General features: G+C 43.5%; 1 protein-coding gene across 1 annotated transcript; it reads left to right on the top strand.

Annotated features, from left to right (window-relative positions):
* kera (keratocan) lies at positions 1 to 25,604 on the top strand. Its single transcript, XM_073058848.1, has 3 exons — positions 1 to 213; positions 16,846 to 17,719; positions 25,176 to 25,604. Exons 2-3 carry the CDS (start codon positions 16,846 to 16,848, stop codon positions 25,346 to 25,348), a joined length of 1,047 nt encoding a protein of 348 aa, XP_072914949.1. The 5' UTR covers positions 1 to 213; the 3' UTR covers positions 25,349 to 25,604.
* Positions 25,605 to 26,820: the final 1,216 nt, after the last annotated feature.

Below are 26,820 nucleotides of genomic sequence, written 5' to 3'. Positions count from 1 at the left end.
GAGCAGAGGGAAGTGTGCCTCCTGTTCTCCTGTAGATGCAAGAACAAGACCTCAACGATAGACCCTGGGAAGCTTTGAGCCGCTGCTTAGTTTCAGTAACACCAGATTGGATGGAAGGTATTTGAAATATTCCAGTGCTCCCTTTAAGCAGAGCGCCCCGCACAGAGTTAAAATACAGTCAAGGGAAGTAGAGCTGAATTCCTGGATGCCAAGGTAAACTGTTTTTACAATTTACAATGAAATCTTAGCTCAAATATTTCAGGCTATCTGTGAGCTAGTTTGGGATGCTCAATGTGAGGTGCTCACCTTAGACTAGTGAGTGGGAAAAACATGGGGAAAGATCCCTATCCTTGGCTTGAGAAAGAAATATCAATCTTTGTCAATGAACAGTTTTTGTGAGCAAAGGACTACAGTAAGTGAATGAAATAATATATACAGTTGAGTTTGAATAATCTTAAATGAAAAAATAAACCTGTAACATACTTTCAGGTATTCCTTTGCTTTCCAGCTTTCTATTTTTAATGAAAATCTTTTTATCATTCAATATTTCTCTATGATTTGTTTGAAATTCTGGAATATGTAGATTGATGAATATCTTCTCACTTTGATTGACAATCATACAAAGTGATTTTAAATGCAAGATGATTTAAAATCTCCCTTAGCCTCCACAAGCCTCGAACTCCTTTGCGGTGAGTTCTTCACACACTTGCCTCAGCGGCCACTGTGCAGGCTCTGTTTTATTCAGCAAGTCTAGGGATATGCAGAGACAGACGGGAATCGCTCCACTGGTTTGCTGCAGTGTTCTGGTTAGTAATCCTATCCCATTTCTTCACCCAAGCTGCTGACAAGATTATGAAGTATTTATATAAAGTTTAAAAATCCGTACCTATACTTGTAAATACTTGATTTATCTACAAATTTGTTTCTGGAATGCTAAACCTGTGGCATGTGTGCTCTGTAAAGCAGTGTCTTATCTGCCTGTCAGCTTTGCTTTCACTGGCACAAGGATCCCATCCTGCAGGACAAGTGAATTGTCATTGCAGCACAGCACGGTTTATGTTTCCATGCGTGTAGGTTGATGCTCGCTGCTGTTTCATCTGTAGCCTGACTGCGATCGCTGCTCTGTGCATCTGTGGAGCAACATCTGACCCTATTTTACACTTATGATTTCACCCTCCCAGATCGCAAGTAAAGAGTGCATAGGCTTGATGGACTTTCCTTTTGATTTTAGCTTGTTAGCCAAGAAATAAAACCATGTGGTAAAGATCAAGTAACCTTTGCGCTGATTAACGGGCTTTGTGATATAACACAGAGCTGGCAGATCCATCTGTTTGTTGGAGCGTACTGCTTTCTGCCTCTTATTCTCACAATGCTTTTGCTTCACTGTGGTCTACTGATTGGACCAGTGGTGACAGAACATCTTCTGTTAATTGCACCGAGACCCATCTGTGAAACTGGAATAATGGTTCTACCTGTAATAACAACTGCAATTTTATCTTGTGACATAACAAAACATCTCATAGACTATAAGACGTAGGATCAGAATTAGGCCATTCGGCCCCATGACATTACTCCTCTATTTCATCATGGCTGATTTATTAACCCTATCAACCCCATTCTCTTGCCTTCTCCCTGACTAATCAAGAATGGATTAACCTCCGTTTTCCAATGTACCCAATGACTTGGCCTCCACAGTCGACTGTGGCAATATATTCCATAGATTCAGCATGCTCTAAAGAAATTCCTCCTCACCTAAAGGAGCTTCAATAAGCCAAAAGATGGTGTTGCCAAGCCACGTACAGGATATTAGGATGGATGATCAAAATGTAACCGAAGAGTTATTCTTTTGGAACATCTCAAAGGGTGGATGTTGGGATTGGAGGCATAGGGAAGGAACAAAGGGCTGAAGGCCCTCATCCTTTGTTACATAAGGAAGTTAAAGGCCCAGTGACTGTGAGTCCAAATCCACTGGAGATTGAGGATGGTCTGTCCTGGGGTTGTGGACCTTGTGTGGATGGATGGGAGGAACGGGGCTCGTTTTAATGATGTTGTTTTGTTGCTTGTTGTGTTCTGTGTCGTTCTGCTGAGCGTGGTGGAAATGGTCTGTTAGCACCAGAATGTGTGGCCTTTATTTCACTGAGAACATGATACTTGGATTAAATCCATGGGTGAACAAGAGCTATGATGAGAGGACTGTGGACACCTCAGGAGGTTAAAGATAATGAGGACATCTCAGGAATAGGGAGTGTGAAGAGTAAGTGAGGACAGTTGTAACACTGGTCAGGATGAGTGAATGGATCTTGGTACATGATTTTGGACGATCTCAACTCTTCTAAGAGTGGAACCTGACAGAGAGCCAGGGGTGTACTGGAACCATCAAATCTGAAAGTAACAAAGATATGGATAATCAGTAAATGCAAAACAAACTTGGACATCCTGCTCCAGCTGTGTTTACTCAAGCATAACATGCAATTGATATTTGATCCCTTTGGGAACATTGCTGTGTTGGTTATCTTTGAGAGGGTATTCATCAGCAGTCATAAATTCTTGCGCCATCGAGTCTAAAACAATGACTGCAAATTACTGTATTTCTCTTTGATATCGCTTCGCAGTGGGGGAAACCTGCTCTGTAGAAAATTTAAACCAGATGGCATAATTTTTCAAGATGATTAGACGGGTATAAACATAATCAGGCATTTCTGTTCTTCCAACAGTTAAGCACACAGAAATTCCATTATTTTCCTGACCAGACTTCCCCCTTTCCTGTAAACTTGGATTTTATCCAAAACCCATTCTCTGCATCATTACTTGCACCAAGGCCCATCACCCCAGCTCTGACTTGCAGCGAAGAAACTCAAGTCTTTATCAACTTTGATTTCAAGTATTTTCATGAACTTGTCCACACTTTCATAACCTCCCTCTAGTCTGGACTCCGAGTTGTTCCCAGTTTACTCATTCTACAGGCACAGAAGGCTTCAGCTTACAAGGTTGTAGCGATGTAAACCTGGAATCCATTTTCCAAAGTGCTTTCAACCTCTGTCTACCTATCTATCTACCTTTCTCTCTCTCTCTCTCTCTCTCTCTCTCTCTCTCTCTCTCTCTCTCTCTCCTCTTTCTTGATTGTAATGTGTTTCAGTGCCTCAGGATTTCTTTCCCAAAGTGCTTTACAATGAATGAAAAACTTTTGAAGTGTTTTTATTGTTGTGGCATTGGAAACAAGACATCAGTTTCTATATAGTAATTGACATCCGCTCTAGAGAGAAGCAAGTAAGTGGAGGGTAACAGGCTCACGTTATCCTCTCTGGATTCAGTCAAAGGAAATTTATTACCAGGGTACTGATACGTCACCATATGCTACCTTGTGATTCATTTTCTTGCAGGCATTCACAGTAGAACGGAGAAATATGGTATCCACCTGTGGCTGTTTCAGGCCACTTGAGAGGGATATCAGGTCTTGGTGTAGCATTGCATCGGAAAGACAGACCAAAGTTCCCAGCCCAAAATATTGACTACACATTCCTTTCCATAGATGCTTCCTGACCTACTGACTTCCTCCAGCATTTTGTGTGTATTGCACTGCATTTTCCAGCATCGGCAGAATCTCTCCTGTTGATCATCTGAAAGACAGAGCAGTCTTTCACCAGTTCAGCACTGGGGAGTCGGCCGAGGATTTCGTGCCTGAGTCCCTGAGGTGTTCTGACACCTGTGTTCATTAGGTTGTTATTGAACAATAATTTGTTCCGCATGTCGCACTGACTGAAATCCACACCAGATGGATTCATTCTCAGGCTGTCAGGGTGCAGTGGGGTCTTCATATTTCCCAGACTACTTCCTGTGATTCATCTGAGTGCTTCCATCAACACACAAGCAGACTCTGCGTTAGTATGTCGATGATGTGCTTGCTTAGAGATTCCTCAGTGTGGCTCCCTGTGTTGCAGCCCTTCAGTTCTGAGGCACCACTCTGTCAGGAAACATCCCATTTGTTTTGCTAATTATGATGGCTTCTACGTCCCTCCGGTTTTCCAGCCTCTTTTGTTTCCCTTTTCTGCTGAGCATGAACCCCTGCAATTGCTCATTGTCCTGAGGGAGAGCGGTCAGCAAATTAGGATGCTCTCTCTATGTGAGGCTTTATAAGGAACTGCTCAGACCACACTTGGAGTATTGTGAGCAGTCCAGGCCCTTTATCTGACAAAGGATGTGCTGTCATTGGAGAGAGTCCACGAGGTTTTTGAGAATGATTCCAGGAATGAAACGGTTAATGTTTGAGGAGAGTTTGATGGCTCTGGGCCAGGACATGCTTGAGATTAGAAGAATGAGGGGGGAATCTCATTGAAACCCATCAAATATTGAAAAGGTGGATGTGGAGACGGTATTTCCTATGCTGGGGGTGGGGGTGGGGGGCTAGGACCAGGGGTCACAGCCTCAGAATAGAGGGATATCCATTTACAGCAGAAATGAGGAGGAATTTCTTTAGCCAGAGGGCAGTGAATCTGTGGAATTGATTGCCGCAGACAGCCGTAGAGGCCAAGTTATTGGGTATATTTAAAGCAGAGGTTGATATGTTGTTGATTAGTAAAGGCATCTAAGGGTAGGAGGAGAACAGAGTTGAGAGGGATAGTACAGTAAATCAGCCATGATGGAATGGAGGAGAAAACTTAATGGGCCGAATGGCCTACTTTTGCTCCTATGGCTTATGGTCTTGTAGGATCATCCTTCTCATTGGTGTTACAGACGGCCCAGAACACTCTTCGACGTCTGCTTTTTGCCTCATTCACTGTTTTTTTTCTGTTTTGTTGCTTGTCATGTCCTGTGTTCTGCTAAGCATTATGGGTATGCTATGTTGGTGTCGGAACGTGGCCGTACTTGTCAGCTCCCAGGTCGTCCTTTGGTAGTGTTGGTTGTTAAGACAAACGATGCATTTTACCATGTTTCCATATACACGTGATAAATACATTTGAATCTGCTAAATAAGACCAAATCATTTTGCACAGCAAGATCCCAGAATAAAATCAATATGATTATGAGGCAGTAATTTGGCCCATTAAGTCTGCCTGCCATTCCACCATGGCTGATTTATTTCTTGAAAAAAAGCCCAAGGAGGATGAGTTACCTGATAAAAAGGCAAAGTGGACAGGGGGTCATTTCTTGAGAGAAAGAAAACAGTACATTAGACAGTCTAATGTTCAGTATATACTGAGAGCCAGTCTACAGGACATCTTACTCTCAGTGGCTATTTTATTAGGTACACTTGTACACCTGCTTGTTAATGCAAATATCTAATCAGCCAATCATGCGGTAGCAACTCAATGCATAAAAGCACGCAGACATGGTCAAGAGGTTCAGTTGTTGTTCAGACCAAACATTAGAATGGGGAAGAAATGTGATCTAAATAACTTTGACCATGGAATGATTGTTGGTGCCAGACAGGGTGGTTTGAGTATCTCAAAACTCAAGTAACGTTACTCCTGGGCCAAGGTGCAAAACACAACACCAACAGTCATACACAGCACAAGACACATGTAGCACATATAAAAATAACAGTAAAATATAGTCACACAAAAAAAACAAATATAGCCCAAGACCCTGTGTCTATAAACATTGCCAAAATCTGCAGCCAACTGCAATACAGCTCATCTTCAGCCAAGCGAACACAGGGGGCAGAACCAACTCCAGCTTGGATGCCACAGCTCACAACCTCTGGTGGAGCACACTGACTGTGATGCCTCTCTCCTGGGTGGCTGTAAACAGGTAACACCATGGCTTGGGGCCTAGTCCTCCCTACAACTGAGGCCATGCAGATCTCCCGTCGTCCTCCATTAAATCTGTGAGTCAGACTTGCAGTATTCCACATTAACAATTTCCAACAGGGTCTTGCGATCACAGAAAAAGCAAATAAGATGATCACTCACTGTTGTACTGCACAACTCCTTCATGCACTGATGCGTTCTCCGATCCACACAAACTCCAACTCCTTCAGTTTCTCAATCAACGAACAGCATGCTGATGGGATAGACCTGCAGTACTTTTAGTTCTTAATGTTCAGTGGGGTCTTATGATCATTAAAAAATATTGTTTAAAAAAGACAATAACACCTTTGGTTGACCCCCCATAGAAATCACTGCAATTGAACATGGTGCTATCTTACTGGAAATATGCTGGCCTGCTGGGATTTTATGTACGACAGTCTCTAGAGTTTTCAGAGAATAGTGTGAGAATCGAAAAAACATCTAGTGAATGGCAGCTCTGTGGGAGAAAATGCCTTGTTAATGAGAGGCATCAGGGGAGTATGGCCAGATTGGTTCAGGCTGACAGGAAGGAGACAGTAACTCAAATAAGCACACGTTACAACAGTGGTGTATAGAAGAGCATCTCTGAATGCACAACGCATTGAACTTTGAAGTGGATGGGCTACAGCAGCAGAAGACAGTGAACATTCACTCAGTGGCCACTTTATTAGGTACAGGAGGTACATCATAAACTGCCCACTGATGATAAATGTACAATTTGCTGATCTAGATGTGGGATTCTATAGGAATTCACTATAGGAAGGATGTGGAAACATTGGAAAGGGTACAGAGGAGATTTACCAGGATGCTGCCTGGTTTGGAGAGTGTGCATTATGATCAGAGATTAAGGGAGCTAGGGCTTTACTCTCTGGAGAGAAGGAGGATGAGAGGAGACATGATAGAGGTATACAAGATATTAAGAGGAATAGATAGAGTGGACAGCCAGCGCCTCTTCTCCAGGGCACCACTTCTCAGTACAAGAGGACATGGCTTTAAGGTAAGGGGAGGGAAGTTCAAGGGGGATATTACAGGAAGGTTTTTTACTCAGAGAGTGGTTGGTACATGGAATGCACTGCCTGAGTCAGTGGTGGAGGCAGATACACTAGTGAAATTTAAGAGACTACTAGACAGGTATATGGAGGAATTTAAGGTGGGGGGGTTATATGGGAGGCAGGGTTTAAGGGTCGGCACAACATTGTGGGCCGAAGGGCCTGTACTATGCTGTCTTGTTCTATGTTCTATGAATTCTCCATGCTGAGACTTACTGGGTGGGATTGAAGGTTATGTAACCAATGGGAAACAGACAGAACGAAAGATGGGAGCTCTCCGTTGGAAAGTCCGAGTTTGCTCAAATTCCACATAGTACACATCCAGCTTTGAGGTCTTTGAACTCTGAATAAAGTTGCTGCTTTAATAGAGCAAGGGAGAGCCTGGTGTAACACTTTACAGTGGCAGCTGTGAGATCGAGATTCAACTCCAGCCACTGTCTGTAAGGAGCGTGTACGTTCTCCCTGAAACCACATGTGTTGTGCTTCCTCCAGCTGCTCCCGTTTCTCCAACATTTTAAAGCTGTATGGGTTGGGGTTAGGGTTAGCAAGCTGTGGGCAGTCTACCTCGGTGTTGGAAGCATGGTGACACCTGGGACCTGTCCCCAGCACATCCTCAGTCTCTGTCGGTTTTTGAGGCAAAATATCGCACTTCACTGAATGTTTTAATGTGCAGATGACAAATAGCGGTAGGTTTCAATAGATATGTTTAATGTCAGAGAAATGTATACAATATACATCCTGAAACTCTTTTTCTTCGCAAACATCCACGAAAACAGAGGAGTGCCCCAAAGAATGAATGACAGTTAAATGTTAGAATCCCAAAGCCCCCCAGCTCCCCCTCCCATGCATAAGCAGCAGCAAAGCAACAATTTCCCCCCTCACCAGCAACAGAGCATTGCCTTCCCCCCACTGAGCACTCAGGCATGCAGCAAAGCATCATTAAAGACACAGACTTGCAGTACCCCCAAAGAATACTCGTTCACCCGGTGTTTGACATACCACAGGCTCTCTCTCTCTCTCTCTCTCTCTCTCTCTCTCTCTCTCTCTCCCTCCCTAATAAGGGAAAAGAGGTGTCCCCATTTCACAGCGAGAGGGGAGACATCACAAACAACTCGCTGGTTTATGGTGTTAAAGCTAACCTTTGAAAATGGTAGCTCTCTGATGGAAAGCCAGAGGTTGCTGAGACTCTGCTTCAATGATCCAGAAATGAAGAGAAGGAATGAAGAAGCTACATTAACGGCACAGTCAAGCAGAGTTCAAAGCACTGACAAACATTTTGCAAGCAGCCAGGACTATGAGACTATCTTCTGTCCCCTCAGAGCCGGTCTGATATTCAAAGCTGACTCTAACTCTGTCCATATATACCCTGGTGCCAGTTTATCTAATAACCTGGTTAGCCAAACGCTGGTGATTTCAGGTACTCTTACTTGCTTTTTAGATATGAATCCGCAGCCCCACCATCTTTTCCTGAATTCCCCTCTCCATGGACTTGTCGTTTTGTTAGGTTCCTTTCACCAGAATCTCTGAATTCTTTGATATCTTTCAAAATGCTAAAACCTTCAGTCAAATCCCAGTGTGACATCCTCAGATATAAAAAGGAAGGCAAGAGCGGACACTAGGGTGCTGGAAGATGGCACTGGAGAGGAAGCAATGGTGAACAAAAAAAAATCACTAACAAGCCGAGTAAGTATTTTGTGTTAGTCTTTGCCTTTGGAAGACACCAGCAGTATGCCAGAAACTCAAGGGTGTTGGGGGACAGGAGTGTAGTCACTTTCACTTGGGAAGCTGAAAGGCCTGAAGGTAGATAAGTCACCTGGACCAGATGGACTACATCCTGGGTTCTGAAAGAGGTAGCTGGAAAGATTGTGGAGATATTAATAAAATAGGCTGATTCATCAGATTGATCATATTGGCAATGAATATGAGTAATTGCGATCACGGGCAAAGCCTTCCCTACTATTGAGTACATCTACAAGCACTATCCATTATCAAAGGCCCCACCATCCAGGCCATGCTCTCTTCTCACTACTACCATTGGGCAGGAGGTGGGGGAGATTGGCTTCCTCACTACCAGGCTCAGGAACAGCTATTACCTTAAAGCCATCAGACTCCTGAACTGATTCTTTGACCTACAGACTCACTTTTAAGGACTTTGTGACCCATGTCCTCAGTATTATTTTTATTTGCACAGTGTGCCTTCTTTTTCAAAATGGTTGTTTGGCGATCTTTATCTGTTCTTGGACAGTTTTTCGTAAAATTCTATCATATTTCTTTTTTTCCCTGTCAATGCTTGCAAGAAAATGAACCTCAAACCAGTACTTGGCAAAGTACATGTACTTTGATAATAGATTTATGTAATCAGGCAAACTGTTGATATTATATTTATATCCCTGGGGATGAGCTTCTGTAACAGATCATTATCATCCACGTCCTGACTCGGGGGTCACTAGCGTGGAACTCGGGGGCTTGTCTGTGAGGACGGCAATTACAAAAATGTATTCATCCAAATTCAAAGGGTTCAGAACAATGGATCATGATAGTGAAGGAATGAGAATTCAACAGCAGTAGATAATACACACAAGGAAAGAGAAATGAAACACAGATACACGTGAAGAAAGATTTCAGTGTGATTACTGGCCAGGAGACAACAGTCAATTAATATGGTGGCATTAGTGTCAGCATCAGGTTTATTGTCACCGGCAAGTCATGAAATTTGTTGTTTCGCAGCAGAAGGACAGTGCGAGCAACAAGTTTATTTGTATAGCACTTTCCAAACACAAGGCAGTTCAAAGTGCTTCACACAGAACAAGATATAAAAATCAAACATCAAATTTCAAAAAGTGTATAAGAGAATAAAATCACACAAAAAATAGATACGATAAGTAGAAGTTACAGTGCAGGAGATTCTAATTAAAAGCTGCAGCAAAAAGAAAAGTTTCAAGCCTCGATTTAAAGGAGCTTAAAGTTGGGGCAGACTTCAGATCCTCTGGAAGGTTACTCCAGATACGTGGAGCATAATCACTAAAAGCTGCTTCACCGTGTTTAGTTTCGACCCTGGGGACAGTAAGCAGACCCTCCCCAGATGACCTGAGAGCTCAGGAAGGTTCACAATGCAGCAAAAGATCGGAGATATATTATGGCCCTAGACCATTCAGTGCTTTATAAACCAACAGTAATATTTTAAAGTCAATCCTCTGATGGACAGGAAGCTAGCATAGCAATCTGAGAACTGGAGTGATATGTTCTACTTTCTTGGTCTCAGTGAACTCATTCTGAATAAGCTGCAGCTATCTGAGGGATTTTTACAGAGGTCTGTGAAAATGTCATTACCGTAGTCAAGCCCAACGAAAATAAATGCATGAGTGAGTTTTTCTAGGTCTTGCTGAGACTCTTGTTATATTTGTAAGATGTAGTAGGCTGACTTTGTATGCAAGACATAAAATATACCACAAATTACAATAAGAAATATATATTTATACCAATATAAATATATACAAGTCAAGTCAAATCAAGTCACTTTTTATTGTCATTTCGACCATAACTGCTGGTACAGTACACAGTAAAAATGAGACAATGTTTTTCAGGACCATGGTTTCACATGAAACAGTACGAAAACTACACTGAACTACATAAAAACAACACAGAAAAAAACTACACTAGACTACAGACTTATCCAAGACTGCATAAAGTGCACAAAACAGTGCAGGCATTATAATAAATAATAAACAAGACAATAGGCTCAGTAGTGGGCAGTAAGTTGGTGTCAGTCCAGTCTCTGGGTATTGAGGAGTCTGATAGCTTGGGGGAAGAAACTGTTACGTAGTCTGGTCGTGAGAGCCTGAATGCTCCGGTGTCTTTCCCCAGATGGCAGGAGGGAGAAGAGTTTGTATGAGGGGTGTGTGGGGCCCTTCATAATGCTGTTTGCTTTGCGGATGCAGCGTGTAGTGTAAATGTTCGTGATGGCGGGAAGAGAGACCCCGATGATCTTCTCAGCTGCCCTCACTATCCGCTGCAGGGTCTTGCGAACTGAGATGGTGCAATTTCCGAACCAGGCAGTGATGCAGCTGCTCAGGATGCTCTCAATACAACCCCTGTAGAATGTGATGAGGATGGGGGGTGGGAGATGGACTTTTCTCAGCCTTAACAGAAAGTAGAGATGCTGCTGGGCTTTCTTTGCTATAGAGCTGGTGTTGAGGGACCAGGTGAGATTCTCCGCCAGGTGAACACCAAGGAATTTGGTGCTCTTAACGATCTCTACCGAGGAGCTGTCAATGTTCAGTGGAGAGTGGTCGCTCCATGCTCTCCTGAAGTCAACAACCATCTGTTTTGTTTTACAAGTGACCAGAAGAAGGACATGTTCTGGATACATTTTTGGCATGTCTGAATAATATTAAAGCAGGTCTAAAAAAAATTATTGCCCTTTATCCACTATTCAAATTGTCTAATAATTATTGCCCCGAGTTGGAGAGTCATGGGGTCACTAGCTCACCAGATACTTGAGCCCAAGGTCAAGGCTGAGGGAGTACTGCCTTGTTGAAGGTACCATCTCTTGGGTGATAAATTAGAACGAGGCTTTATGGCCTATAACTGGGTGTAGGTGATTCTGTGGCACCATTTGAAATGCAAAGATGTTTATCTGATGATCCTAGACAATATTTATACCATAATCAGCATCATAATGCAGAATAGATCCTGATGATCACACTGCTGTGGGAGGCTGTTGTGGTTAACTTGGCCACCGCCTTTCCTATAATGTGACAATGACTTTAGACATAATTCACCAGCTGTAAAGTGCCTTAGGCCAACCTGGGATTATTTATTTTTATTAAGAGTTACAACAGTGACAGGCCCATCTGCCTCAACGAGCCGGCCTTACCCAATTACACCCACGTGACCAATTAACCTTCCAACCCGCACATCTTTGGGATGTAGGAGGAAACCCATGTGGTCATGGGGAGAACGTACAGACCCTTACTGACGGCAGCGGGATTGAACCCAGTTTGCTGGAGTTCTTACAGAGCTACGCTACCGTGCTGTCCAAATTATCCAGGCTTATATCCTTAATCTTTTCCAAAGCATCAGTTGTACAGTGGTTTGGTTATTACATGCAAATCTTCAAAAAGACATTGATGAGAATTGGGTAATTGAATTGGGAACCTGGAATAGAGCCAAGAGCCACAAAACAGACTCACAGCACTTAATTTATCTTCAGTGGTAAAATAATTAGGTTGGAGCAGATCCAAGAGGTAATTCAATATGAACATGAACTTACATATGGCTGAGAAAAACCAAATGGCCCAAAACACAAGCCTAGGCCCAAGGAGGGATGACATGCAGCATTTGGGAAATTGGTTTATTATTATTGTCACATATACTGAGGTACAGTGAAAATCTTTCGGTTTTACATGCCATTCATACAGATTGTTTCAGTTCAACAGGGTATTGAGGTAGTACAAGGGGAAACAATAGTGCAGAATTAAGTGTTACAGTTGTAGAAAAGGTGCAGTGCGGGCAGACAATACACAGCAAGGCCATAATGAGCTGATTGTGAGGTTTAGAGACCCTGTTATTGTACTAGGGAATCATTCTATAACCTTATATCAGCAGGAAGAAATTGCCCTTGAGTCTGGTCACATGAGCTTTCAGGATTTTGAATTTTCTGCTCTATGAAAGGCGTAGAAGAGAGAATTTTCAGGGTGGCTGGAGTCTTTGATGATGCTGGTTGCTTTACTGAGGCAGCAAGAAGTGTAGACGGAGTTCGTAAAGGGGAGGCTGGTTTCCATGATGTGCACAACTCCCTGTAGTTTCTTGTGGTCTCAGACAGAGCAGTTACCATACCAAGCTGTGTAGGATACTCTCTACACTACACCAATAAAAATTGGTAAGGCTGAAAGAGGACCTGCCAACTTTCCTTTGTTACTCTTCATTTCTTTCAAATTCCTCCATAATTAATACTGATTAGGCTCAGCTAACATGAATACAGAAGGAAATCTGCTATGTATTGTTATGCCTGATTACAGGTTCCCCCTCCCACCCCCACCAAGCTTCCAAATGCCCAACTTGCGTGCAGCTGGTGCGTCTTGGGAAGAATGTTGGGCTGATTTTCCAGTTGTTACAGGGCTGCGCTTGATTATTCTTGACAATGGCTGGAATTTTGCCAGATCGAACCCATGAAGAATACATTTAATTAGCATGTTGACGTCCATTTTGTGAATCCTATGCTGCGTGAGCTCGCAGCTGTGTCGTTTTTTTAAATGATTGAGAGCATTTAAAACTTCTCCTCCAGTAAAATCTTCTAAAAGAATATCAATACCAGTTCAAAATAGGTCAAACTAAACTTGTTACTATCAGCTTTAGTATCAAAAAATGGTAAAGCACGATTTTAAAGTGTTTTGCCAGACAATTTGGTATGGTAGCGGAACACAACTTTGTGCGCCGAATGGCCTGAAGTGTGCTGTAGATTTCTATGTTTCTAACACCTTATCAGGCCAGAAATCGAGGTTCAGTTCCTGCCGCTATCTCCCTGTGACCATTTGGGTTTCCTCTGGGTGCTCTGGTTTCCTCCCACATTCTGTAGATGTATGAGTTATTAAAGGTTGGTAAGTTGCAGAGATGCTATGCTGGCACCAGAAACATGGCGACATTAGTGGGCTGCCCCCAGCATATCCTCAGAGTGTGTTGGTTGTTGATGCAATCGACAAATTTCACTGTACATTTTGATTTTTTGACATGCATGAGACAAATAAATGTAATCTTAATCCTGATCTATTTATTCACACGGGGCAACGTAGGTCTACAGGCACCTTCTGCCATGTGTGAATTCTGTTCATGGCCACATTTTGGGCTTGCAAACAATTTGGGTTAATCACTATAACCTGGGAGGTCCTACATGTGACGTGAGAAATGAATGCCACATTACGCCAGGGGCTATTGGAGACTGACAATGAATGCTGGCAGTGCCAATGAACAGATAAATAAAGGGTCCGGTAATATTGCTTTCTTACAACAGGTGAAGACTTGATTCACCTCTGATTTCCTCTGTGTTTGATATGTATTTGGTTTAAGCTGAAAATAAGAGGTGGCACAGCAGTGTAGCGGTCAGCAAAATGCTCTTCGGTGCCAGTGACCCGGGTTCAACTCCCGCTGCTGACTATGGAGAGCTTGTACATTCTTCTCTTGACTGTGTGGGTTTCCTCCGGGTGCTCCGGTTTCCCCCACATCCCAAAGGTGCATGCGTTAGGAGGTTAATTGGTCACATGGGTGCAATCGGGCGGTGTGGGCTCATTGGGCTAGAGGAACCTGAAAGCAACGTAACCGTGCTGAATCTCTAAATGAAATAAAAACACAGTTGATTTTTCCCGCGCTCTGCACACAAGATACTGGAGGAACTCAGCTGGTCAGGCAGCATCTATGGAAAGGAGTGCACGGTCATTGCTAAAACCCTTCTTCAGGACTGAGAAGAAAGGGGGGAGGATGCCAGAATAAAAAGGTGGGGGTAGGGGAAAGAGGCTACTCGGAAAGTGATGCTTGAAGCCAGGTGGACGGGAAAGGCTGGAGAAGAAGGAAGCTAATAGGAGAGGAGAGTGAACCATAGGAGAAAGGGAAGGAAGAAGGGACCTAGCGAGAAGTAATTGGCAGGTGAGAAGACAAAAAAGATCAGAGTGGGGATTAGAGCAGGGAGGGGGGTTAAATTTGTTCACTGGATGGAGAAATTGATGTTCATGCCATTAGGTTGGAGGGTACCCAAATGGAATATAAGGTGTTGCTCCTCCACCCTGAGGGTGGCTTCATTTAGGCACAAGTAAAGGCTATGGATTGACCCATCGGAATTAAAATGTTTGGCCACGGGGAAGTCCTACTTGTGGCAGATGGAGCAGAGGTGCTGGATGAAGCGTTCCCCCAGTACAGAAGGCCGCATTGGAAGCCCCGGACACAATAGACAACCCCAGTAGATTCGCCAGTGAAGTGTTGCCTCACCTGGAAGGACTACTTTGTTGATTATCCTCTTCCAAAATAGAATAAAAACTCAAAATATTCTGCTGGTCAAGCATAATCTACGGAGAGGGAGAGTAACATTTCATGTTGATAATCTTTAATGAGAATCAGGAAAGGAAATAAAAGATGACAGGAAGATCTGTGATAGGACTGGGAACAAGAGAGACTGAATGGCATGGGTGCTGCAGAGAGACTGGGGAATACTGCAGTTGATTTGATGGGGAGGAATATATGGAGTTGAATGAGAGTGGGGAGAGGGACAGAGAGATCTACACATGGACGATCTACATATCGAGAACCTACACAGAGCGAACCTAATACCACTTCTGTGATACCAGGGACACACAGTGAATGTGGCAAGGCATTGGATGAGAAGACCACGCTGCCACGTCAGTAACAGCAACGCCTCTCTCCCTATAGGTTTAACTTCTTCTACGCATGGCTGAATACACTGAGCTGGCAAGATAGGCCCCACCCCTTTCCCCACTCTGCCTGGCTGCAGCTGAGGTGAGGAAGACTCGTGTCAGGGTCAAGCTGCGGGGCCTGACAACATACCTGTTCAGGTGCATCTTTAACGTCTCTCTGAAAGAGTCCACCATCCCTGCAGGCTTCAAGGCTGCCACCATCATCCCACTGCTCAAGAGGACAACAGAAACCTGCCTTAACGACTACCGTCCAGTGGCATGGACCTCAGTGAGAATGAAGTGCTTTGAGCAGCTGGTCATGAACTGCATTAAATCTTGCCTTCTCACTACATTGGACCCTGATTAGTTTACACATCGCCTGAATAGGTCCACCAGTGATGCCGTAGCCTCTGCCCTCTACTCAGTCCTGTCCCACCTGGAGAATTGTGTGTCCTACATCGCACAGACTTTCCAGACAGATCATCCACCTACTGTGTTAACTTCAGGTTTTCCCTCCCTTGTCTATTTCCAGCATTTTTGTTTGTTTCGGAGTTCCACCATCTGGAATGTTTTGTATCTCACAGCTGGATCATTGTACACAGTCACTCCCTCGTCTACCTCCATTTATTCATTTTGCTCCAGACAGACCAGCAAATGCTGATCAGGCCTGCGTTCTCTCCGCTGAGACCTGCTTTTTTCATTCTCTCTTGGTCTCCAACCTGTCAAAAACTTCCCTTTGCAACAATCTTCTGGAATGTCGCCACGAATGTTCCTTCATTCTCTGCACTCTTCCCCATCTCTGTGGCTTGAAATGCCTTTGTTTTCCAGGCTTTCCTGAGCTCTATTCAAGTGCTTACTTAGTGAGTCCCAACACCCTCTACTGGGGTTAAGGCTGCTGACAGAAGCTCGCTCTGCCTCTCTCTTAGGGCAGTCTTTCAAGTTGTCCCTAGGTGCGGCCCATCTTGTAAGATCCTTCCTCTCCCAGAGATGAGGTCTTTGGAGCTTCTGTTGGTGTTTCTGTAGCACTGGACTTTTACAGGATGGGGTTGCTAGCTCCGTGCTCTACCCCCTCCTTTCACAGCTAGGCTTGGGACCGTCTATGGTGGTGCTCTGTTCAAATGCCACTGACAAGAAATGACAGTTACTACCCCTCAACCACCAAGCTCGTGAACCAAAAGGAATAATTTCACTCAACTTCACTTGCCCCACCATTGAAATGATCCCACAACCTAAGGACTCGCTTTCAAGGACTCTTCATCACATGTTCTCAATATTTATTGCTTATTTACTATTTATTTCTGTTTGTATTTGCACAGTTTGTTGTCTCTTGCACACTGGTTGAACGCACAAGTTGGTGTGGTCTCTCATTAATTCTGTTCTGGTGATTATTCTATTATGGATTTATTGGCCACAGTAACATGAATCTCAGGGTTGTATATGGTAACATACATGTACTTTGATAATACATCTTACTTTGAACTTTGAACTTGTTAGCTCTGTTTCTCTTCAAGATTAATGTGCAAAGTATTTGTAAAATGTCTTTTAATTTCCTTCAGTTTTCTAAGATTCTTTTTTGCTGTTTGATTAATTTTCCCCTTTCTTTTCTTCCAGATGAGTCCAAACATAAAGGCGGCCCAGCATATTCTAGTTATTTTACTCATGAGTAGCGGCATATGGTGTCAAGACCCTGAATATTTAGCACGGTTAGAGTACTTTTATGAATGCCCGAAAGAGTGCAAATGCCCTGGTAGATACTCTAACTCCCTGTACTGCGACAACAGAAACATCAAGGAGATGCCACTGATACCATCAAGAGTCGTGTATGCGTACCTTCAAAACAACCTCATTGACGCAGTTTCAGAGAAGTCCTTCAAAAACGAGACGCAGTTGAAGTGGCTAAACTTGAACAAAAATAAGATCACAAGCAGCAACATATCTAAAGGTCTATTTAAGAAGATGGGAAACCTGCTCTACCTGTACCTTGAAGATAATGACCTGGATGAAGTACCTTCTCCCCTGCCGAGCAGCCTAGAACAGCTTCGGCTCGCCAGGAACAAGATCTCCAGCATCCCGGAGGGAGCTTTCTCAAACCTAGAGAAGCTGACGTTGCTTGACCTCCAGAGCAACAGATTGAAGGACCTTGTCATTCAGCCGAGTACGTTCAAAGGACTGAAGACGCTACTGCAGCTCAACCTGGCCTACAATGACCTCACGGCCATGCCTGAGCAGGTGCCCATTTCGACTCTGCAGCTCTATCTGGACAATAACTCCATCAAGGAGATACCGTCGGGCTACTTCAGCGGCCTGCCGAAGCTGTCCTTTCTCAGGCTAAATCACAATGAGATCTCCGATACTGGAATTCCGGAAATGGCTTTCAATGTGTCTTCTATAATAGACCTGCAGCTGTCGTACAATCAGCTCACCACAGTTCCCATCATTCACTTCAGTCTGCAGCACCTGCACCTGGACCACAACCAGATCAAAAGTAAGTACCGCGTAATTAAGGAGCCTCCTTGGTTGTGGAATCAGCTCAACTCTGAACTGATTCCACAACCTATGGACTCGTTTTCAAGGTCTCTACAACTCATGTTCTCAATATTATTGATTATTATATTGTTTCAGGGGGTCCAAATCTAGACCCCTTGAATAATGGCATTTCGTCCATGGCATAAAAAAAGCTGGAAACCCCTGTTTGGTCATTTGTCTTCTTTTGCATGTTGTTTGTGTGTAGTTTTTCATTGATTCCATTGTGTTTATTTGTATTTACTGTGAATGCCGGCAAAAAAATTAACCTCAAGGTGGTATATGGTGAAATATACACTCAGTGGCCACTTTACTTGGTATCTCCTGTAACAAATAACATGGCCACTGAGTGTGTGTTCTTGGTCTTCTGCTGCTGTAGCCCATCCACTTCAAGGTTCAACGTGTTGTATGTTCACAGATGCTCTTCTGCACACCACTGTTGCAATGAATGGTTATTTGGGTTACTGTCACCTTCCTGTCAGCTTGAACCAGTCTGGCTGTTCTCCCCTGCCCTCTCACAGCAAGGCATTTTCACGCACAGAACTGCTGCTCACTGGATGTTATTTTTTTCATTGCACCATTCGTCTGTAAACTCTAAACTGTTTTGCATGAAAATCCCAGGAGATGAGCAAACCACCCTTTCTGGCACCAACAATCACTTAGATCACATTTCTTCCCCATTCTGAAGTTTGCTCTGAACAACAACTGAACTCCTGACCATGTCTGCATGCTTTCATGCATTGAGTTGCTGCACGACTGGCTGATCAGATATTTGCACAAATGAGCAGGTGTAGTTGATAAAATGTCGACTGACTGGGTGTACATTGATAATAAATCTACTTCAAACTTTGAGAACTTACGGTGCTTTTCAAATCGAGGAGTACAGTTCAGGGATTAATGGAAAATACACTTACAAAGCCCACTGTTCACTGTCCTCTAGACATGGGGAAAATTTGCATACAGTCCACTCGCTTAATGATACTATAAGGGGAATATTATAAAGTTGCACTCTTCAGGGGAAGAAATTTGCCTACTAATTTTATTGGGAGTGCAGGTCAGGAGCTAAAGGGGTATCCAGTGCTTCATTAAATGATTAAATGATTACCCACTGCCTTTCAATTTATTATCATTATATTAAAAACCTTGTCAAGGGCAGCATAGAGACCAATACATTAGGAGCATTCAAGAAACTCTTAGGGACATGGATGATAGATAAATGGAGGACTACATAGGAGGGAAGGATTAGATTGATCTTAGAGTAGGATAAAATGTCCGCACAACATTGTGGGCTGAAGGGCCTGTACTGTGCTGGAATGTTCTATGTTCTGATTTATGTAGACTAATGCTATCACAGCACCAGATTTGAGATCAATGTTCAACTCCCACCGCTGTCTGTAAGGAGTCTGTATGTTTTCCCCGTGACTGCATGGGTTTCCCCCATTTGCTTCAGTTTCCTCCCATATTCCAAAGACGTATGGTCAGGGTTAGTAAGTCCTAGGCAACCTTGGTGGTGCCAAAAGTGTGTCAGCACTTGCAGGCTGCCCAGCGTAATCACAGCTGATTTTATTTGATGCAAACAACACATTTCACTGTGGGCATTGATGCATCTGTGACAAATAAAGCTAATCTTAATCTTAAACTTTTCGAGCCACCAGTCTTTGCTTTAAACGATGTCCACCTACTCTCCATTCTCTCTCTAAGCTTTTAACTGTCTTAAATTTACTGTGTCCAACCAGTTTCATTCCAACATCATAAAAACTAGCACGAGGCCTTCTTAGAGGCTGATTCAATTTCCCAATGCCATGTCTACAGTGCCAATAGTCCTTAAAACACACTGGTATTTTGTGAAGCAAGTTTCCTTTATGTCATCCGTTTATAAGCTCAAATAATCATCTGTCAGATCTCCCCAGTTCAGCCAAAAACATTTAGAGTCATAGAAGTAACAGAGTACAGCCTAATTTATCCTTGTCAAACAAGATGTCTACCAAAGCTGGTCTCATTTGCCTATGTATGGCCCACATCCCTCTAAAACTTTCATATGATATGTTCTCACATGAATAGTAGCAGGCTTCCTAGTTTCAGCGCTTCAGTTCCCCGGCGTATGGTTAGCTACTGCTGTCCCTTTAAGACTCAGACTGCCGATTATTGCCTGCCACATTCCTTCATGGAAAGTCTACTTACGAGCATCATGCTGAGCACTCTGTGCTCAATGGTAAGAGTCCCATTTCTAGTACCACTGTTTATGATTTTGCCATTGGATTTTGTTTGTGTCGTCATGTTTATTTTGAGTCTGAGTGTATTCTGGACCTTACTCTGCATTTGCGTTCATCTCCATCCATCACTCTCTCATTATGTCCAGTCTGTGTACCTGGAGCTGCAAGCTGAAAGATCACACGGAGGTGGTGATGGAAATAACAGGCGAGTTATTAAAATCTGGTGCTTGCCAGGAGACCAGCCAAAGCTGACCTACCTGAACATGAACTTGATGCAGCTTTTACATTCTCAGTTGATGAGATTTCCAGTAAAACTTCATTTTCATGACAGACTGGTGGCTACAGGAAGACTTAATTAAGTTACAGACTAGATCCTGATTACAGAGTAAATGATTATCCATAGGTCTAACAACAAATCCAGTTCTCTATTACAACAATGGGTGCACACGATAACATAATTAGTGAAGATCCTGAGACTTGGGTGTTTTCATTGCTGCATTCTGTATCTCTACCTTTGTCCATGGTTCCTTGTCACGATATCAGCACAATCCACATCTCTATTGACTAGTTATTAGCCTCATACATTCCCAACCCCACAACAGTATCTCCCCAAGGATCTTGTAAATGTTAGATCATAGACCATAAGGCATAGGAGCAGAATTAGGCCATTGGCCCATTGAGTCTCCTCTGCCATTCAATCATGGCTGATCATTTTTACCTCTTCTCAGCCCCACTCCCCGGCCTTCTCTCCTTAGCCTTTGATGCCGTGTCCAATCAAGAACCTATCGATCTCTGCTTTAAGTAAAACCAATGGCCTGGCTTCAATGGCTGCCTGTGGTAATAAATTCCACAAGTTCACCACCCTCAGGCTAAAAAAATTTCTCTGCATCTCTGTTTTAAATGGACTCCCGTCTATCCTGAGGCTGTGCCCTCATGTCCCAGACTCCCCCAACATGGGAAACATCCTTTCCACATCTACTCTGCCCTTCAACATTCAAAATGTTTCAGTGATTCCTCCTCATCCTTCTAAATTCCAGCGAGTACAGACCAAGAGCCATCAAGCGTTCCTCGTATGATAACCCTTTCATTCCTGGAATCATCTTTGTGAACCTCCTCTGGACCCTCTCCAATGCCAGCAAATCTTTTCTTAGATGAGGAGCCCAAAACTGTTCACAATACTCAAGGTGAGGCCTCACCACTGCCTTATAAAGCCTCAGCATCACATCCCTGCTCTTGTATTCTAGACCTCTTGAAAGAAATGAATGCTAACATTGCATTTGCCTTCCTCACCACAAGCTCAACCTACAAGTTAACCTTTATGGTGTTCTGTTCAAGGACTCCCAAGTCCCTTTGCATCTCAAATTTTTGGGTTTTCTCCCCATTTATAAAATAGTCCGCACTTTTATTTCTACTACCAAACTGTATGACGGTGCACTTTACAACATTGTATTTTATTTGTCATTATTATACCAATGTCCATCACTTCCACTGCAACTCATTCCAAGTACACACCACCCTCTGCATGGGAGGTTGCTCCTCAAGACCCTTTTAAACCTTTCTCCTCTAATTTTTAATTTCCTCTCCCTGGGAATGTAACATGTCAAACTCTCAGCCCCAACGTAGTGTGATCACTCAGTTTGTGTAAGATGTTCTCCTAAGGGGTTGTCTATTGGTGGGTCCTCGGGTGGCTGTGGAGGCTGATCCGGGATCCACATCTTCCGATGCAGTGCGGGCAAGAGTAAGTGGTGTCTGTGGTTAGTGGATGGGTCTTTTGTGTTCTCAATCTCCCCTTTCACAGCTGCCACTTGTTCCCTGTGGGGCATCTATCATTCATCTGTCATTTTGACCTGTTGTCCAATCCATTTTAACATCATCAGTAAATCCCTATGCCCATGTTTCTCGAAGAGCAAAACTTGGTTGAAGATCTAAGTTCCAGATAAAAATAAGATGAAATGACATCACATTTATTCTGTGATGACAGAACTTCCCAAAGCACATTTCAACAAATGAGGAAATGATCACATTTAGGTATAATTTAGAAAAGCTGTGAAGCAACTTCTTACAAAAAAGCAACTCTATATTACTTTACCTACTTCAACGGGATTGTTAGTTAAATTGTCTGTAAAGATGATTCCTCTTCATTGTACTCTTTTGCAAAAAAAGAACATGAGCCAGGTTTTTAACCTCTGAACAAAGAAAGTTCATCTAATATCAGAGGACATGCATTTAAGGTAAGAGTGGGGACGTTCAAAGCAGGTGTGAGGGGCAAGTTATTTCTAACATAGGAAGTGGTGGGTGTCTGGAATGCGCTGCCGGGGGTGGTGATAGAGGTAGGTACATTAGGGATTTTTAAGAGATGTTTAGATAGGCACATGAATGTGGGGGAAATGGAAGGATGAGGGCATTGCGCAGGCAGGAGGGATTAGTGTAGCTGGCCATTTGATACTAATTTAGTTGGTTTGGGACAACGTTGTGGGCCAAGAGGGCTGTATCTTTGCTGTACGGTTCTATGTTCTATCCTCTGCAGTAGCAAGTTATAAATGTAACGTATTTAGATTATGTAGTTCCAGAGCTTCATCCTCTGAGTCCATTTTATTGCCATTTGTTTGACCCCCTGTAATTCCTTGTTGTGTGGCGTGCCATCGCAGTCCCAGTTTTAACAATGTGGACCCCAAGTGCTCAGGAGACAGATCTGTCTCACAACTTCCTGAACTTTTATAACAGGACAGAAAGGGCCGATAAGAGCAGGAGCCTCATGTCTAAAGTTCAATATTTCTCCGTTACGAGCTCTCATTTGTTAGAGCAGATAAATAAATGGGGCATGAAACTTTTATACGATCTGGAGTGAATGACATTGGGTAATCCAGAGGACCCTAAACACCATGATTCACCAAACACTTGCAAAGAATTCTCCTCATCCTGATTATTACAGCCAAAGAGATTCTGCATTCCCACTTCTCGTTTTCCACTCCCCTCTCTGCTTCCCCTTTCACCCTTCTCTCCTCACCTGCCTGTCTGCTCCTCCTCCTGTTCCACTCGCCTCTCCTCTCAGATTCCTTCTTGTTCGGCCCTTTATCTTTTCCGTCTATCACCTCCCGGCTTTTCGCTTCATCTCCCCTCCAGCACCCAGCCACCTGCCCTCTCCCCTGGCTTCACCTCCTCAGCTGGTTTCACCTCTCACCTCCCAGCTTGTCCTGCTTCCCCTCCATCCCTCCACCGTCTTAATCTGGCTTGATCCACCCTTCCCCTCTGGTCCTGATGGAGGGTCTCGGCCTGGAACGTTGACCATTTATTCCCCTCCACAGATGCTGCCTGACTGGCTGAGTTCCTGCAGTATTTTGCTGTTTCTCCTCCTCTCCTTCTTTACCTGATGAAGCACAACCTCCTTGTGTTCAATGTCACGTAGAAGAAGAACTGAGAACAGGAGGGAACCAAGTGCACCCGGGTGGGAGATTACTCAGTAAGAGTAGTTTCGTGTGGCTGCTAAGGCCTCAAATCCTGTCGTCCTCAGCTGCAAGAGGTAACGGAAAGGCTTTGGCAAGAGATCATATCCCAGCTGTAATGTTGAAGACTTTGTTAACAGAACTGGTCAAATCTCTGGTCCGAACGGATGGAGCTTGTCAGCCACGGCTGGCAGCTCACCTAGGAGAAAGAAAAGCCTGATCTCAAAACTCTGCTGCTTTGCAGCTACACCCACACTTATGGAAGGTTTCAGAAGTAAACCCCAAGGAAAAATCCAGAGGTGGAGTCCCTATGTTAGGTTCAATGTTGACTGGCAACTCCTTTAGCTGCTGGGAGAGGAGGAGCTCACTACAAGGGCTCTCCATATCGTACTGCCCATGCTTGCACACTGGCTTGTGTATACATAGACAGCTCGGACACGATGTCCATGGTTGACTCTGACCAACAGAGGGTCCTCCCTCACATCTCTGGACAAGCCATTCCAGTACAACTGCAACTCTGACGCAAGCACAGAATGCTGGGGGAGCTTAGCAGGTCAGGACCCAACTACAGAGATAGAAGAACAGTCAGTGTTTCAGGCTGAGACCCTTCCTACAATAAAATGGTGGGATGGGGAAGGAGCATAAGGTGGAAATGATAGGAGAAGCCAGATGGGGAGGTGGGTAGGTGGGGAAGTGGATGAAGTAAGAGCCTGGGAGGAGGTAGGTGAAAGAAGTGAAGTGCTAAAGAAGGAATCTGACGGGAGAGGAGAGTGGACCATGGGAGAAAGGGAAGGAGAAGGGGCACCCAAGGGAGGTCAGAATGCTTTTCACAGTACATCTGTAGAAATTTACTAAGGCCTTTGTGACATACTACATCTCCTAAAACTAATGAAACATAGCCACTGGTGTGCCTTCTTCAGAATCAAAATCAGGTTTAATATCATCGGCATATGTCGTGAAATCTATTGTTTAGTGCCAGCAGTACATTGCAATGCATAAAAAGCTATAAATCACAATAAGAAATATATATATACAATAAGAAAAAATGTATATATGAATACACACACATTTATATAATGTAATATTAATTAAATTAAGTAAGTAGTGTACTTGAGTTCATTGTCCATTCGGATGGCGGTGAGGAAGAAGTTGTTCCTAAAATGTTGAGTGTGTGTCTTCAACCTCCTATATCTCCTCCTTGATGGTAGCAATGAGAAGAGGTCATGTGCTGGGTGACAGGGGTCCTTAATGATGGATGCCACCTTTTTGAGGCGTCACTTTTTAAAGATGTCCTCATAATTTTTTCATAATTGCATCAATATGTTGGGCCCAGGACAGATCCTCAGAGATATTGACACCCTGAACCTATAGTTTCATCTTGGTTCAAGGACCAAATGGGGTAGTAGCTGCTCTTGAGCTTGGTGGTGTGGGACTTCAGGCTTCTGTCTGTCCTGTGCAACGGTAGGTGCAAGAAGATGGGATGTCCTGGATGGTGGGGGTAGAATTTGCCAGTATTGGAGAGGGTTGTGGCTGTGATGTTTTGGGCTAAATCTAATAACATCTGCAGCTTCTTACATTTATATTCTGCTGTATTCGAATAAATTGCCAATACAATGTTATAATCAATAGACTATTACACTGCCAGTAAAGGGGTGGGAGGGGCATAAAATACAGCCTGCTCCGGGTAAACCATTGAGATGAATTTACGCTTCCTATTATTGTTGGAATAATGATACATAGATACTTTTCTTTTACTTTACAGAGATTAACGGACCTCAAATCTGCCCTGTTCCCGTCAACACCATTTATCAGATGCCCATCGGAGACCATCAGCCTCAGCTCCGTTATCTCCGTCTCGATGGCAACGGAATTAAACCGCCCATTCCGCTCGAGCTCATGATGTGTTTCAGGCTCCTTTCTGCCATTGTGATTTAAAAAGAGGGTAAAATATGCTCTCCAAATCACTTTGGTGAGAGAAAAAAAGAAAACACAAGTCTTGCTGGTCTTGTACTTGTAGGTTGAGATGATTCCTATCTTCTAAACTGGAAAATAGGTGATAATAAATAATCTAGTATTGGCATAAACTGTGACCAGTTATTAACAGTAGCATTGGTGGAAATTCAAGTACATTAGTATTGAATTATTAGTGAGAGGTCTTCTTTTTGAATAAAACGTCTGATCAATAAATGGACAGCTGAGTCCCAGAATCGTTGTTCAGGTAGTTTCCCTGTAGCTTTATCTTTGGTAGATATTTAGTCCTTTCCAACATGGAATGGAAAATCATGCCCAATATCTCTCACAAACACAAGAGATTCTGGAGATGCTGAAAATCCAAAGTAACACGCACACACTGCTGGTGGAACTCAGCAAGTCCAAATAGAGCAGATGTGGAGAGGATGATTTGGGCAGAGGAACGTTGACCCTGACCTGACCTGCTGAGCTCCTCCAGCATTTTGTGTGCGTTTACAATGTTTCTCATCTCTTGTTGAGAACCAAGTGTGATTTGCCATCCAAGTTGGCAAAATCTACAAGATGATGAATTCACCTCTGTCGCTTTTCATATTTCATCAAACATCGACAGAGCGTACATTGAAAACAAAATAATTTTTCATTTCTATCTCATATGAATAATGACAATGGTTACCTTTAAGCAATGTTGTAGGCATTTCCTTGAGAAAAGTTAAGGCAGAGTTGTTTGATTGTTGCTTATTCCTCTCCTTCCTCGCACCGTTTTTGCTCCTTTTCAGACCTTAGGATGCCAACTGCATTTCTCACACAATAATGAAGGGAAAACGGAAATCCGGCATGCACGTAGAAAATGTAGTCAATACACATCAATAAGACCATGAGACATAGGAGCAGAATTAGGCCATTTGTCCCATCGAGTCTGCCCTGCCGTTCCATCATGGCTGATTGATTAGCCTTCTCAATCCCATTCTCCTGCCTTCTCCCTGTAACTTCTGACATCCTGACTAATCAAGAACCTATCAACCTTCACTTTCAATATACCCATTGACTTGGCCTCCACTGTCATCTGTGGCAATGAACAGCAAAACTTCACCCCCCTCTCGTTGAAGGAAGTCCTCCTCATTTCTGTTCTAAAGAGACACCCTTCCGATCTGGGGGGGGTGGTTGCCCTCTGCTCCAAGACACCCCCACTGTAGGAGACATCCTCTGCACATCCACTCAATCTAGATCTTTCAATATTCTATAGGTTTCAGTGATAGGTTCTCTGAGGGGATTAATTGGCTCTTTCAGGACTGAGATCAGAAGATATTAGTTGTGCGAGAATATAGACGAAAACAAAGCTAGGTATACTGGGGAGGGGGCGGGATATCCTGGATAGAAGGCTCACAGAGCATTTGAAACAAATTTATTTTGAGATACGGTGTGGAACTGGATCTTCC

This window comes from Hemitrygon akajei, chromosome 10 (assembly GCF_048418815.1).
Source record: "Hemitrygon akajei chromosome 10, sHemAka1.3, whole genome shotgun sequence".
NCBI lineage: Eukaryota > Metazoa > Chordata > Chondrichthyes > Myliobatiformes > Dasyatidae > Hemitrygon > Hemitrygon akajei.
This window is presented reverse-complemented; position numbering and strand designations above follow the sequence as displayed.

What these genes read in the sequence shown, in the direction of transcription:
- kera (XM_073058848.1), top strand. Translation starts at nt 16,846, where the DNA reads ATGAGTCCAAACATAAAGGCGGCCCAGCATATTCTAGTTATTTTACTC. An exon ending in GGACCACAACCAGATCAAAA is followed by an intron (nt 17,720 to 25,175) that starts GTAAGTACCGCG and finishes TTTACTTTACAG; the next exon opens with AGATTAACGGACCTCAAATC.